The 15,837-nt window shown below is 47.8% G+C and overlaps 1 protein-coding gene across 1 annotated transcript in view; it reads left to right on the forward strand.

The window, feature by feature from the left end:
- Positions 1-15,837, forward strand: part of LOC309584558 (hsp90 co-chaperone Cdc37-like 1) — a 70,726-nt gene that overhangs the window by 25,298 nt on the left and 29,591 nt on the right. Inside the window, exon 2 of the mRNA XM_082300617.1 lies at positions 7,535-7,663. Coding sequence (XP_082156743.1) covers positions 7,535-7,663 — 129 coding nt within the window. The remainder of the gene's footprint in view (positions 1-7,534; positions 7,664-15,837) is intronic.

Here is a 15,837-nt window from a genome sequence, read left to right on the forward strand (position 1 = left end):
GGTCTATCAGCAGAATGAACATAGACCGCCAAGTGCATAATAATTCTAGCACTGCTGAATCCCCAGATGGGAGCTCGCATCGGTTAGCACAGCCTATCTCCTGCCACAGCCCAAAATCCAGGGTGGTGTCTGCGTTCAGGGAGACGCCATGTAGGACGGCCCAGTCTAATAACTCACAAAGTGAGTTCTCGGAGGCATTCATTGAACTGATAACACCTTTCCAGACTGATAGCACAGCGTCGGTTTTTAAACCGCTGTTTGCCATTTTCTCAGTCCCGTCGGACATCCTGGTCCGGGGGGGGGAAGGAAACAGCTTACCTCTAGAGAAATTCGGCTTAGCTCGCAGCGTGCAGGACACGTCACAGCGTGCAGATCACCTCGGCGTGCACCAAATATTACTGTATCCCGCAGCCGTAGGGAGGAGAGGAGAGAGATCCAGCAGGCAGGAATTGTGCAGCAAGATTGATTTATTTAATTATTTTACAAACTCTTTTATAGACTTTTTTCTTCATAGTCTAATTGGACAAAGGATCAGTCACCCCCTGGGATGATTGGCTAGAATCCTAAAACATCCATTGTCAAAATATTTTTCTACTGTACCATAAACATAGTTCTACAAGGTTGCAGGTGTTCATAGTTTACGGAATTTCTGCAATATCTTCCGTGAGTGAGAAAATTATCTCACGGGCCTAGAAAGAAACAGGAAAGTTTCTTGCTAACAGCATTTTTGTATCCACAATCTCCCTTCCCCAGACTCAGCTTCAGTCAAATAACTCTCCTCCCTTCTTCTAAGTGTCAGCTTGGTTTTATCAGGTTACCCTGAGTTCCTAACAGTTCCTTTGATGCGGTGACAGAAGGTTAAGGAGGTTGTGTAATAATTTCTTTCTACTGTTCCTTGCTTCTTACTCTGGGTTCTTCCACAGGCTGCAGTCCCTTTGGGGATGTACCTGTTCTGGCATGGGGCACCTCCTTCCAAGGGTGCATCTCCAGCCATGTCCTTAGCAATGTCTTTTTCCATGTGTCCCATCCATTTTTCTTCCTCCAGCAACTGCTGCTCATATCTTTAATATGGTTGAGCAGACAGTGCCACGTGCTTCTCTGACTGGCTGAAGTTTTGGCATGCAATGGGTTGTTTACATCAGTTTCAGAGCTGGCTGGAACTGGCTGACTGGCACAAGGCAATTCATGGCTTCCTCCCATATAGATCACCCCTGCAACCCACTGCTACTGAAACCCTGAAATTTATACCTAATACACCCACAGTAAAAAGTGAGCATTTTACAAGAGCTGGAGTGGAGGAGTTAAACATTCTTATGATTAAAAAATAAACACTGATACAGTGCATTTCTCCGTAGGTGAGAAATCTCTAAATAACTAAATTATAGTCATAGAACAAACTAGGTTGGAAGGGATGTTGGGAGGTATTAAGTCCAACCCCCTGCTCAAAGCAGGTTGCTTGAGGCCTTGTTCTTTTGAGTTCTGAATATCTCCACAAATAGTTTTCACAACTTCTTTGGGCCCTTGTCCCAGGGTTTGAGAACCGTACTGGAAAAGAACTAAGTGGAATTGCCCTTGTTGCAGGTTGTGTCCACTGCCTCTCATCCTGCCCCTGTGCACCTCCTAGAAGAGGACTCTATCTTCTCCACATTCTCCTATTAAGCAGTTGTTGACAACAACAGGATTCCTTTTGGGTCTTCTCTTGTGAAGGCTGAAGAAACCCAGCTCTATCATCATCTACTCATATGTCACATAGAATAGAATCATAGAATTACTAAGGTTGGAAAAACTCTAAGATCATTGAGTCCAAGCATTAGCCAAGCACCACTGTGTTCACCACTAAACCATGTCCCCAAGTGCCACATCCATACATTTTCTGAATACTTCCAGAAGTCCCACCCAATTTGGTGTCATCTGCAAACTTACTGAAGGTGCACTCGATCCCCTCATCCAGATTGTTGATAAAGATATTAAACAGGACTGGCCCCAAAACTGAGTCCTGGGGAACACCACTAGTGAGCGGTTGCCAACTGGATTTAACTCTATTCACTACCACTCTTTGGGTCCAGCCATCCAGCCAGTTTTTCCCCAGCAAAGAGTATACCCATCCACACCATAGAAGGCCAGTTTTACCAGGATAATACTGTGGGAAACAGTGTTAAAGGCTTTACTAAATTTGAGGTAGACAACATCTACAGCCTTTCCCTCATCCACTAGGCAGGTCACCTGGTCATAAAAGATCAGGCTGGTCATGCAGGACCTGCCTTTCTTAAACCCATGCTGGCTGGGTCTGATCCTCTGGTTGTCCTGTACTTGTTGCATGATGGCACTCAAGATGATCGGCTCCATGACCTTGCCTAGCACCGAGGTCAGGCCAACAGGCCTGTAGTTCCCCAGATCCTCCTTCCAACCCTTCTTGTGAATGGGTGTCATACTTGCAGCGGGGATTACTGCAACAAGCATATTTCAAACCAGGAGTCCCGTGGAAAGGAAGTATATATGGACAGATTCGTGGTAGATGTTTCAGAGGTGTTTATTTCTCCAGCCGCATGGCCGGGGCTCAGCTCCGGAACTCCGCAGTCACAGGACCTGAGGGTCCTTGGGGTTATCAGGGAACCCAAACCAACCAATGGGGAATGAAGCTGAGCAGGGGCAGGGAAACCCCGTGCCTCCCCCCCAGGGCCCCTCTCCCAGGGCTCCATGGCAGGGGGAAGGGACCCCAACATCTCACCCATTTTATTTTAATAAAAGGAGAATGAAAACAACTGGATAAACATAACAAGAACAGTTTCAAGACAAAACAAGCCACCCTCCTGGGTTTTTAAATGTCCAAACAGATTCTGTGGAACCTCTTAGGGCTGACACAAGGGAGACAGAACTCTCCGGGCATGCTTTGTGGGGAAACTGAGGCAGGGGAGGGTTTAATTTCTTCCCTCCCCCTTTTCATCCCCCCTTCGGCATCGGAGAGGAATTGTAGGGAAATGGAATTGTATAGGGAAGCCATGGGGTGAAAAACGGATTAGGAATAAACTGGGGATAGGGTAAACTTAGGAAGGGGTTCATATTGGGTATAGGGTAAAAGGGGAAAGTAGGCTGTGGGTAGGGAAACTGCTGGGATGGATAGTGTTTATAATTTTGTGCATAACGGCTGCCTTTGACTGGAATACCCCCAGGCCCAGTAACATTTGCTGCTTGCAAACCCTTCTTTCCTTGCACTATATCAAATTGTACAACTTCCCCATCTCCTACACTTTGCAGGTAATTTTTAGGGTTATTCCTTTTAATGGCAGTTCTATGGATGAATAGATCTTCCCCTGTATCATCTCGTGTTATAAGTCCATAGTTGTTTTTTACATTGTACCATTTCACAGTTCCTGTGACTTTCGTGGCTACAACTTCTCCTATCACATGCTTGCGTGTTTGTCGTGGCTGCTGGTCCTGCGTGGCCGCCGCCTCGCACACTCCGACGTCTCGGCCGGGCCCCCGCGTTGCGGCTGCTCCGCGCTCTCTGAGCGGCGCTGCTCTGGCGCGTCTGGGCTCTGCGCGGCCCCACGTTGCCATCGCCGCTGGCTCCGTGCCCTGTGAGTGGTTCCGCTCCGCAAACTCCACGCTGCTTTGGGTGCGGCCCCGTTTTGGCTCGGCGCTGCGCGGATTCTCGTGTTGCTGTGGAAACCGCCGCTTCTCCCTCCGCAGGGCTCTCCGAGCCGTGTGCTCAGAGCGGCCTGCCACGCCCATGCCCGGTTCCTGGCTGCTCGTGGCCCACGGCACCCGCAGCGCCTGCGGCAACGCTCCCTCACTCGCAGCCACGTGGCCGGGGACCCCGAGACAGGGATGGGGTCCGCGATAAGGCACGCGCTCCCGAGGGGGCCGGGCGCATCCAGCGCAGGCACCTCCGCCGGCATGGCCACAGGGATGGCGGCCGCGTGGCCTCGGCAGCGGGACTATGGCCATCCTTTGCTTTAATAGGACCATATAAATGCTCCTGAATAGCTTCGCTGACTACCATGGATCCACGCAAGGGTTCAATCACTAATACATGTTCTGTTTGATCTTTCATCTCCCACAAGATCTCGTCCCAAAAACACCCCTGACAAGATCCAGGAGGTTCAATATCAAAAAGTAAGTCTCGAGAAATATAGGAGAAATTTTTGAAAAGCCAGTTAAAAAAAAGTTCTAGGTCTCCTGGTTCCATTACTTTTTTGTTTTGTTGTTCAAGGATTCCTTTAACTTCTAGGTACATTTCTTTCTGTGGCTCAGAGAGCCCCATTTCCCACGATTCTTCCATAGTCCAGAGAGAATATCCAAACCAAGATGAGAAGAGAGAGGTCTAGAGTAGTTATTTTACTCACGAATTTTCCTCAGGGATCGGTATCTTGCCCGCATTCCTCCACCAGTTTGTCGCAGCGGGGATTACTGCAACAAGTATATTTCAAACCAGGAGTCCCGTGGAAACGAAGTATATATGGACAGATTCGTGGTAGATGTTTCAGAGATGTTTATTTCTCCAGCCGCATGGCCGGGGCTCAGCTCAGGAACTCCGCAGTCACGGGACCTGAGGGTCCTTGGGGTTATCAGGGAACCCAAACCAACCAATGGGGAATGAAGCTGAGCAGGGGCAGGGAAACCCCGTGCCTCCCCCCGGGGCCCCTCTCCCAGGGCTCCATGGCAGGGGGAAGGGACCCCAACAATACTGGTCAACCACCACTTGCCTGGGACCTCCCCAATTAGCCAGGACTGCTGATAAATGGAGATGGAGATGATGGACAGTGGCTTGGCAAGCTCTTCTGCCAGTTCCCTCAGTACCCTCAAGTGGATCCCATCCAGCCCCATAGACTTGTGAGTATCTTGGTGGCACAGCAGGTCAGTAACTACCTCCTCCTGAATTATGAGGGGTTTATTCTGCTCCCTGTCCCCATCTGTCAGCTCAGGGGCCTGGTTGCCCTGAGTATAACTGGTCTTTCTGTTGAAGACTGAGGCAGCGAAGGTATTTACCTCAGCCTTTTCCTCATCCTTGGTGACAATGTTCCTCCCCACATCCAATAAGGAATGGAGATTCTCCTTGGCCCTCTTTTTGTTAATAATTTATTAATGAAAACACTTTCTATTATCTTTCACAGCAGTGGCCAGATTGAGTTTTATCTGGGCTTTCACCTTTCTAATTTTCTCTCTATATGACGTAGCAACATCCTTGTACCCTTCCTGAGTTGCCTGCCAATCCTTCCAAAGGTAGTAAACTCTGGGTTTTTTTCCTGAGTCTCAGTGAAAGCTCCCTGTTCAGCCAGGCCGGTCTTCTTCCCTGCCGGCTCATCTTTCAGCACATAGGGACAGGCTGTTCCAGCACCTTTAAGATTTCCTTCTTGAAGAATGTCCAGCCTTCATGGACCCCTTTTTTATTAATGACTGTTTTGCAAGGGACTCTCTGAACCAGTGTCGTGAAGAGGCCAAAGTCTGCCCTACGGAAGTCCAAGGTAGAAGTTTTGTTGACCCCCTTCCTTACTTCACTGAGAATTGAAAACTACAATTTCGTGGTTGCTGTGCCCAAGACGGCCTCCAACCCTTCTCTATTCATAAACAGCAGGTCTAGAGGGGCCCCACCCCTGGTATGCTCCCTTATCAGCTGTGTCAGGAAGTTCTCTTCTACACACTCCAAGAACTTCCTAGACTGTTTTCTCTCCACTGTGCTGAATTTCCAGCAGATGTGAGACATCTGTCAGCCACTTGTAGAATGCTTCATCTGTCTCTTCATCCTGGTTGGGTGGTCTATAACAGACTCCCACCAGGAAATCTGCCTTGTTGGCCTTCCCCCTGATTCTCACCCATAGACACCCAACCTTATCATCACTATCCTTGAGCTCCATACAATCGAAACAGTCCCTAACATACAGACCCAGAATTCCAGCAATGGCACCAGCCTCTGTGTTGCATACAGGTAAAACCTTATAAAATGAAGGCCTTGTTGCCTTTGTAAAATCATGGTTCAGGCCTGTTACTTCGGCTAGAGAAGGACTGTGAGAAAAGTCCGCGAGAAGAAAAACAATTAGTTTTTACCCATGAGAATGTAGTATCAACAGAAGCAAGAAAGTTAAATAGAAGGAGAAAACAGCAACATATCTGCACCTGTTATTTTTCTGAATGCTTGAATGCTTATGCTATAGGTAGCCAATGGTAGTATATTGTAATTAATAATAGCCAATGAGTCTATTGTAGTAGTTTAGCAGCCAATGAATATGTAACACGAGTGATAACATACAAAGGGTGTATAAAAGAGGCTGCTTTGTTTAATAAACGGCTTTTTGCCCTTTGTCCGAGGCACTGTCCATGTGTGTCGTGGCCGCCCCAACAGCGACACACCTCTGAGCCACATTAATCAGGTGGCTTCTCCTGTTCCTTTCAGTATTCTTCCCTCCCTACTGAAGGGATCGAGGAAAACACCACCTGTGCTACTTGTCCCTTCAACCAATCGCCCCAATGCCCTGAAGTCCCTTTTGATTGCCCTTGGACTTCTCTCTTCAACATCATCACTACTGACCTGGACAACCAATAGTGGGTAATAATCAGAGGGCTGTACCAGACATGTGAGTTTCCTAGTAATGTCTCTTACCTGAGCTCCAGGGAGGCAGTAGACTTCCCTGTAGGATGGGTCTAGCCAGCATATCGGGCTATCTGTTCCCCTCAGAAGGGAGTCACCTACAACAATTACCCTCCTTTCTTTCTTTCTTCACCGAGGGAGTTGTAATGCATGAGGTTTACTGACTTGCCCTAGACAACCCCCTGGATGGACCTTTATCTGCATCATCATTTGCCTGGCCCTCAAGTTCCAGAGCCTCAAACCTAGTGTGTAAGGGCACCTGGGAAGGTGAGGGAAGCCAGGAGGGGATTCACCTGCTGCCCAAGCAGAAACCTGTTTCTATTCCTCCTTGTCTCTTAGGTCACCTCCTTCTGCCTTGTGGTGAGAGGGTAGGGGATCCTCTGCTTCTTGTGGTGTGTCCATCTGTCTCAGGGATGGTAGACTAGCTCCACCAGTCTATCTCCCCCTCACACTCCCTGATACTCTTTAACCTTTCTACTTCCTCTTTCAGCTCTGCCACCAGGCTGAACAGATCATCCACCTGGTTGTCCCTCACACAGGTGCTAACTCTGCTGCCCTCTGATACCAGTGACAGGCTGTGGCACTGCCTGCAGCCTGAGTCCTGGATAGCCTCATGTTTGTGCAGGAGCTCTGTCTGGGTCACCACATGCCTTCTGGCAATGGCTTTCTGGCAAGTGGAAACCATGGCTAGGTTTCATCTGGGAGGGTGATGACCACTATTTGGTCTCGCCTCGAGTCAGTAGGGGGACTGCGTGGTCCCTGCACGCCCTTCTTGTGCAAACTGCCTCATCCACCCTGGTTAACATTCTATGTGTTGTTTGCCTACTGTTCGCGTCTCTCCTGGTCACTGCTCCCTGGGGGTGGCTTTTGTATGGGTGGGGTTTGGCTGCCTTCACTCCTGGCCTCGCCCACACTGAGTCTCTCTCTCTCTTTCTCTGTCTGCTCTAGCTTTGCAGTTTTGCCAGTTTTCAAGAAGATCCCCGGGGTCTCCCAGTGCAATCCTCCACTCAGAGTATGTCTACTGGAGCAGTTCACCTTGGAGACTCAGAAGTTTTTTCCTTCTCACCTCTTACTAGGGTACTGTATGTATTCTATAAATTCAAATCCGTGGGCAGAGAAAGAGCCTTTCTCACATTGCCAGGAGTCAGAAGCTTCCTTTTTTCCCAGTCTTGGGAGTATCCATCCAGCACTCATTTGAACATTGCCTATAGCTGTCCCTCTTTCTATATAGCTATAAATAGCATAGATAGGTCATTAGAAATGATGCCTTTTCCTGGTCTTAAAATCAAGAGTCAAACACAGTTAGAAGGGAAAAAGGGATTTTACCTTGGTATTTATTTTAAGGATCCTTAGGTGCACTATGTCCAGGTCGAATGCACCTCAATGCACACCACAATGCCCACCCCCAAAAGATCTGGTATAACATTATAGGTTATTACAGCTGGTGACGGGGGTCAGCGGCTCTGACCCAGGAAGAGGTGATCGGTCTGGGGAGATGGTCCCGAAAGGAATCGCCTTCCCGAGGCCCGGTGTCTTCCCTCAGCTGCTGGCAGGAGGGCCCTTGCAGAGACTGTCAGCTCTTTAGTGATTATCAGCTCGTGATTCCAGCTCAGCTCTGCAGGGCAGCCTCCAGGCCAAGCCAGACCAGAGAGAGAGACGAGAAGGCTTGTGTGGCTGGTTCCTCACAGAAGGTAGCTTTACTGTGGGTCCCCTCCAGCGAAGGGGTGAGCCAGGGATGAGAACCCTCTCTCTCTAGGGGCCCAGAGAGCTTGCTTTTATAGGGATACAGGGGATCAGTAAAGGCCAATGGGTTACAGAGGATCTGGGATGGGAACAGACCAATGGGTTACAGAATGATCTGCATAGTGTCTCCCAAAGGATTGTGGGTCTGCCTTTCCTCGCCGTGACCAAAGTGGTTGCCTTTCCAGGGAGTCCTGCTGGGCGATTGCAAAATTTCTTATCTCAGCACAGATCCCTCCAGGTCAGGGGCTGGGCATACCCCACAATAGGTCTTACTAATTAGCATATATATCAAAAATTCCCCAATGAGAAGCTTGAATGAGCCCCCCCCTCCCCAAGGAACCTTCCCCTGGATGGTTCTATCTTAGTTTACAGAATGTGTTCTGGAGAGGACCTTGGGGTCTGGGGCACACTGATCCCTAACTACGAAGCTTCTAAAATGTTTAGTCTCCTAGCTGAACAAACAAGTCCAAGAATGTAGGTAAAAAGCACTAAGAATACAAAAGTTGTAAAAACGTATAACAGGGGTATAAAAAAAAGGCAAAAAATCATCATGGCATCAGAAAGACTGCATTGTTTATAATGATGCCTTAAAGAACCTGGAAATAAAACATCACACTTTCGAGATAATATTAGTATGGGAGGTAATATAAAGTCTGGTCTTTATTGGAGGCCTCCAGGGGCAGATATGGAAAATGTCCACAAAATGCCTACCCCCATATGGGGTGAATAAAGTTTTATAAGTTTAGCAAATTAGCATAATTGACAAAAATCACCAATTAGATACATAAGAGGTGAGGTAATTCCTCCCCTGGTTCAACTGTCTCTGAATCCTGCCCCCCCCCTCCCCCCCCCCAGATGGGACTAAACTTTGTTTACAAAAATGTTTCTCAAAGAGCTGTTTTTGACCTTGGTTCCCAGGAAGAACCAAGATAGGATAGGGGCCTTGTACCCCCCGGTGCTTGGAGCTCTGGAATGTGTTTTGTCTTTCTGCCTGGGGAAAAAGTAGGGAAAAGTACTGGGAAAACTAGTTACAAATAATGCAATAGGCTGCTGTCTTGGTTTGAAAGACAGGTGTCTGCTAAGGAAGGCAGAAGCCTCCCTTGGAATGGCAGATGCAACCCCCTTCCCTCCGAGTTATTATAATTTTGAAATCAAGGGGCTTTTAGGCAAAGATGTGGGAAATAGGAATAACAGTTCTTTACTATTATATATCTATATGTGTATAACCAATCAAACAAACAACAATAACTATGGCAGTAACAGCAAACAATCACAAACCCAGTCCCAGCCTTCTCATCTGTCAGGCCCTTTCCCCTCGGGTGCAGTTCCAGTCGGAATCGGCAGGGGCGCTGGCGGCTCCCGGTGATCAGGGCAGGTGCGATGGTTCCCCCGCGGCTGCAGGGGGCGCTCCAGAGCGAGCTCAGGGAGCACACAGCACTGGTGACCTGGGATCCCAGGAAGGGATGGAACAAAGAAGCTTCACAAACCCCTGGGCAGCCGATCCCGGTGTCTGGCCAGACCCTCGGGAACGGCAGGCTGGAACAGCAGGCGGGACGAGCACAAATCCTGGATGGCAGACGAGGTGTATCCAAACGGAGAACCCCCTGGAGGTCAGGGCAGGCAGGGCGAGCAGGGCTACAACGTAGCGAAGGCTCGAAGCAGCGGCGGGGCAGGGCGGCCACGGCCCGGCCTCCAGCCAGGCAGGGAAGGTGGGCCTGGGATCCTGGGGTCTTTCTCCGCAGAAGGAAAAAAACAGCAGACGAAAAACAGCTTCCCTCTCCAGCGTTCGGGGACCGAACTGCCCACACACCCAGATGAAACAAAAGAGTAGCCAGGTGCACCCCACCTTCAGTGGGTAGCTCTTTGTTTTTCCTAAGTACCCAGCAATTTGTCCTCCTAGCAACAGTATGGGGGAAAATTCCTTTAACAGAAAAAACTAGGAGAACTCCTAAAACCCCAACAGCTGCAGAGCTACAAATATGTGTGTAAAGAATATAGAGAATATATAAAAGAAAAAAACAAAAATCAGCATCAATAAGAAGTTGTAATTTTTTTTCCACACTGCAAGTAGTCAATTGTTCTTTAAAAAGAGATTTGCTGTGATTCTGAAACAAAGTTTGCATGAGCACTCTGATTAATCTGCACTGAAGTTTCCTCCAGATAAACTCTCACAATTTACAGTGTCCTTCCTATCCCTCTGCCAAAGATGGTCACCATCACTAACTTCAGAATATTGCACTGGAAAGCTGAGAAGCTAATGCACACATTTTATTTCTCACTTCTGGTGGGAGGGCATAACAGATCATAGAATTATAGAACAGCCCAGGTTGGAAGGGACCTTGAAAGATCATGAGGCCCAACCTATAATGGGAAAGGGAGCCTAGATGAGATTATTTAGCACTCTGTCCAATAACATCTTGAAAACCCCCAGTGATGGGGACTCTACTACATCACTGGGGTGGTTGTACCAGTGATTGATTTTTCTCACTGTAAAAAATTTCTTTCTTATATTGTGACGAAACCTCTACCAGTGTAAGTTGTACCCATAGCCCCTTGTCTTGTCCACGTGGCTACTTGAGAAGTCTGTCACCTCTTTGTAGCCTGTAGATGGTTTAGAGAAAGAAAAGATTCTTAAATTGCTGAGTTTCTAGTGTACATCTGTAGGCAATATAAATACTTAGGTTTAAGAAATCACTTCTATCTCCTAGCCCTCTCAGTATTTTTGATATAAGGAAAGGGATGCTATTGTTGTGCCTTAGCTAATGCATAGATTAAATTCCACTTTCACTGATAGTCCAGGCTAAGATGCTAGGACATGCCTTGAGTAATTGTACTGTGTTTATGTGGCAACGTTTGGGTAGTGGAGAGTCTGTAAGAGTGGCCTCTGTGAGAAGACACCAGGGGCTGCCCTCATGTTCCATTCAGGTCCAAAATGGACCCACTGCAGGCTAAAGCTGAGCCAATCAGTGAAGCTGGTGGCACCTCTGTAACAACATTTAAGAAAGGGGAAAAAATACTGTGTAGCAATTGTGAAAGAGAGGAGTGAGGAAAAATGTGAGAGAAACAACCCTGAAGACATCAAGGTAAGAGGAAAAAAATAAGGACGTGCTCCAGGCACAGGAGCAGAGGTTCCCCTGCAGCCCATGGAGAAGACCATAGTGAAGCAGGTTGTCCCCTAGCAACTCAAGGAGAGGACCACATGCAGAGCAGGTATTCTCTACAGCTTGTGGAGAGGACCATGCTAGAGCAGATATCCACACTGCAGCCTGTGGAGGGCACTGCAGCCTGTGGAGGGCATTGCAGTGGAGCAGGTGGATGTGCCCTGAAGGAAGTTACAGCCAGTGGAGAGCCCATTCTGGAGCAGAGTCCTGACAGGAGCTGCAGCTCATGGGGGATGCACATTTGAGCAGTATTTTCCTGAAGGACTGGACCTCATGGAATGGAATCATACTGGAGCAGTTCTTGAAGAAATGCAGCCTGTGGGAAGAAACCCATGCTGGAGCTGGGGAAAAGTGAGGAGAAAGGAATGCCAGAGAGGCAAACTGACCCACAATACCCATTCCCCATCCCTCCAGTGGTGCTCAGGACAGGAAGGATGTCTTGGGGCAAATGGAAGCTTTCAGACAAGCCCTGCCTTAGCCTCAGATTTTGTCAACAGTTTAAATTTAAGGAATCATTCGGGTCTGCAAGTTCTAACAGAGGCAAATCGGGTCTATTTATAAAAATGAATTATTTATTAAACAGACAAGCAATAACAGATGAAAGATCTTAATCAGAGTTACTACACAGTATAAAACTAAAGAACTACTAGTAGATTACAGCATAAAATAAAATAATGCACTATATCAAGGTACCTATATTAAAGCTAGCAAAAGAAATAGCATTGATTAGGAGTCAAATGTAACTTACTACTGAAATGATGATAATGTACACAGATTCCTTCACTTAACCCCTGGGGAGTAACCACGAAGCAGGCGTCCCCGCTCAGGGGAGAAACTCCACACATTTCCAGGAAAATGTATGGAAGATTTCTGCTTTATGAAAGTTTGGTGTGGCTTTTATAGTTTGTAAAGTAAGGTGACTGTCAGTCAGAAATCCAGCTTATATTCCAGATCTCACTTCAACAGTAAGATGTTTATTGGCAGTTGAGAGATGCCAGGCCAGTATTAACTCCATGTTGCCAAAATAACTCACTACAAGACAGCTTGTCCTGTTTGAATTATCTGACGGGTTAACAATCAACAGATAAGCTCTTGGTGGGGGGGGGGGGGGGGGGTGAGATGCCCTGCTACAGAGGAGGAGACAGAAGAGTCAGGAACAATGGAATGAAGTTGAGCTTGGGAAGGGAGAGGGGAAAGTGCTTTCAGTTTTGTCTGTTTTTCACCATCCTACTCTATTTTCAATTGGCAATAAATTAAATTAATCTTCTCTGAGTTGAGTTTGTTTTGCCCATTGCAGTAATTGATGAGTGATCTTTGTGCTTTTATCTCGACCCATGAGCTTTTTCTTATTTCCTTCCCCTCTCCTGCTGAGGAGGGGTAGTGATAGAGGTAACTTAGTGAACACCTGACAGCCAGCCATGGTGTAGTGGGTTTAGTTCATAACCAGGCAGAAACACCAATTGAGTGTAGTGGTTTGTTTCAAAATATCCATTATTTATTTTGCTTCTGTGAGGTAAGAAGTAGGAGAAAGCAAAGCAGGCACAAAACTTAAAAGAATATAAAGAAGTTTATTAACAGACCTAAAAGAAAGAAAAAAAAATCAGACTAAACCTTCAGAACACTTTCCTCCCCCCACCTTTCTCCCTTCCCCCACTGACAACGTAAAAAGACAACCCTTGAGATTTTCAATCAGTTTACCACCTCTATGATATTCTTTTTCAGTTCACTTAGGGAGAGGAGTCTCTCTTGCTCATGCTATGGAGACATCTCCACAAGAAACAGTTCTCTCATGGCTTCAATGTCACAGCGAGACAGCCACCTGGGTTGGTTCTCTGCTCGCACGTGAAAGCCCCTTCCCTTGACTTACAGCTTCCCCACAACTGTTTTCGAGGGTCCAATCTTGAGCTACTGGGGTACCATTTTAAGGATGAGCTGTTCAGAAACAAAGGTTCTCTTCACCTATCTCTGGGAGCACTTTTATCTCTAGGAATAGAGGTCTTCTCCTTCCTTGGGAGCAAGGGTCCTCATCAAATTACAGCTACTGTCATTTGCTTATTTCAGCACAAGTACTTCTGCTCATAATTACAGTTTGAATGCTCCAACCCCCCATGTTTTCATGAAATTATAACACGTACTCTGATATATCATAGTCCATCACCATAGCTTTACAACAGAATTTCAGCTTCTAAGCTTGAAGCATCTCCTCTTTCTCCTTCCTCAGGGTTTCAGCTCTTCCTGCTTCACTGACTTTGGTGTCTTTATGGCGTTTTCTTCACGTGCCTTCACCTTCCCTCTTCCTCTGACTCAGGAGAGGATTGATATCTGCAGGCTTCATCTGTTCTGGAGGAAACTTACAGCACTAAAAAAGGGTTAATCTCACCCGGGACTTGCAGCTGGAGTTCGCTTATCGCTGTTGGTCACATGATCTTTGCCGGACAGCGGGGCATCTTTGGCCGAACTAGGGGGAGGGGGTGGGGAGCCCCTGCACGGAGCAGGGCTGGGGGGGGGGGGGGGGGGCGGGCCGCGGATGTAACAGGGCCGTGCCATGGCCGACCTGGCCGGGCCGAGCAAGGCCCGGCCCGGCCCCTCTGGGCCGCCTGCAGGCCCTCCCCCTGCTACCTGTCCGAAAGCCGGAAGACAAGAGAGCTTTCCTGGGCTCTGTTCATTCTTAAATGTGGATCACAGATGCGTGTCAAGCTTCTTAAGTGGCTTTAAAAAGTTGCCAATATTCAAACTAGCCAGTTGATAGGTTCTGTCAGGTCATAGAGGAAGCTGTAAGCACCTCATTGCAAGAGAATCACTTCCGTGGCTGATGGAGCCTTCTTTACTAAAAAACCAAACTATGCTAAACCATGACACAAGGTTAACCCACCATGTAATATTAGTCCATGCTGGAAGGCAGGTAGTAATAGTTACTCTAGTGTTACAATTTGCCATCATAAAGCGAATGCTTTCTTCTCAGAAGTATGTCTTGTATTGTGCTATTTTGACTATTGTTAATTTTGCAGAGTAAGGATAACCAGAGGCGAGTGAGGAAAATCCTTTCATCTACAAAAGAATTTTATGATATGCATCTGGAGATTGTATTACTGGTGGCAATACTTGATCCATGATTATATAAATATCTTTCAATTAGGGTTAGGAAGCATGAAGTAGAAGTTTCCTTTAAAAATCATCTAGCTACACAGTATTATTGTGTATTGGCTTGGAATGGCCTGGTTTTAGGTAGCAGGGGGGCCACAAAGATGGCTCCTGTGAGGAAGCTGCTGGAAGCTTTCCACCATGTCCAGCAGAGCCAATGGCTGATGGCTCTGAAGATGGACATGTTGCTGGGCAAAACTGGGCCAATGAGAGAGGTTGGTAATGCCTCTGTGATGACATATTTAAGAAGAAATCAAAACAAAGTCTCAAGATTTTGGATTCTAATCAGAGAAGAGGAGGAGACGAGAACATGTGAGGGAAAACAACATGGTGACACCAAGGTCAGTGAAGAAGGAGGGGGAGGAGGTGCTCCAGACGCCAGAGCTGAGATTCCTCTCCAGGCCGTGGTGAAGACCATGGTGAAGCAGGCTGTCCCCCTGCAGCCCATGGGTCCACATGGGATGCAGAGATCCACCCGCAGCCTGCGGGGGAGGTGCCCATGACGGAGCAGGTGGATGCCTGGAGGAGGCTGTGATCCAGTGGAGAGAGAGAGCCCTTGCTTCCAAGCTGGAGCAGCCTGTCCTTGGAGGACTGCACCCCATGGAAAGAGAGGCCCACAATGCAGCAGTTTTGGGAGGACTGTTTGCCCGTGGGAGGGGCTCACGCTTCAGCAGGTGCGGTGTGGCTGCTGTTCGTGAGAGTGGACCCACGCCGGGGAAGTTCACGGAGAACTGTCTCCCATAGGAGGGACCCCACGGCCTCACAGGGGAAGACTCCTCTCCTGGAGCAGCAGAAGGAAATCTCGGTGATGAACTGACCAAACCCCCATGCCCTGTCTCCCTGCGCTGTCAGTGGGAAGGAGGGAGGGGCTGGAGGGTTAAGGTGTTCTAAGGGCTTGTTTTACTTCTCATTATCCTCCTCTGATTCTGTTAGTAATAAATTCACTTTGCAACTTGAGCCATTTCACCCTTGAAGTGTTTCTCCTGGTCCTTATCTCACTCAAGAAGCATTTGTTAATTTTTTCTTTTTTCCTTTTCCCTCCTCTGCCCAGCTGTGGCAGGAGAGGGTGAGCGAGTGGCTCTCGTGGGTGCCTGGAGTTGGGCCAGTGTCAAACCACAACATATTACCAAAAATTCAGTAAAATAAAAAAACTCCTTAACACCTGTCACGATCCGCTAATACAAGCGAGGGTCATGATGGTTTGTT

Source organism: Coloeus monedula, assembly GCF_965178545.1.
Source record: "Coloeus monedula genome assembly, chromosome: W".
In the NCBI taxonomy this organism is placed as follows: Eukaryota; Metazoa; Chordata; class Aves; order Passeriformes; family Corvidae; genus Coloeus; species Coloeus monedula.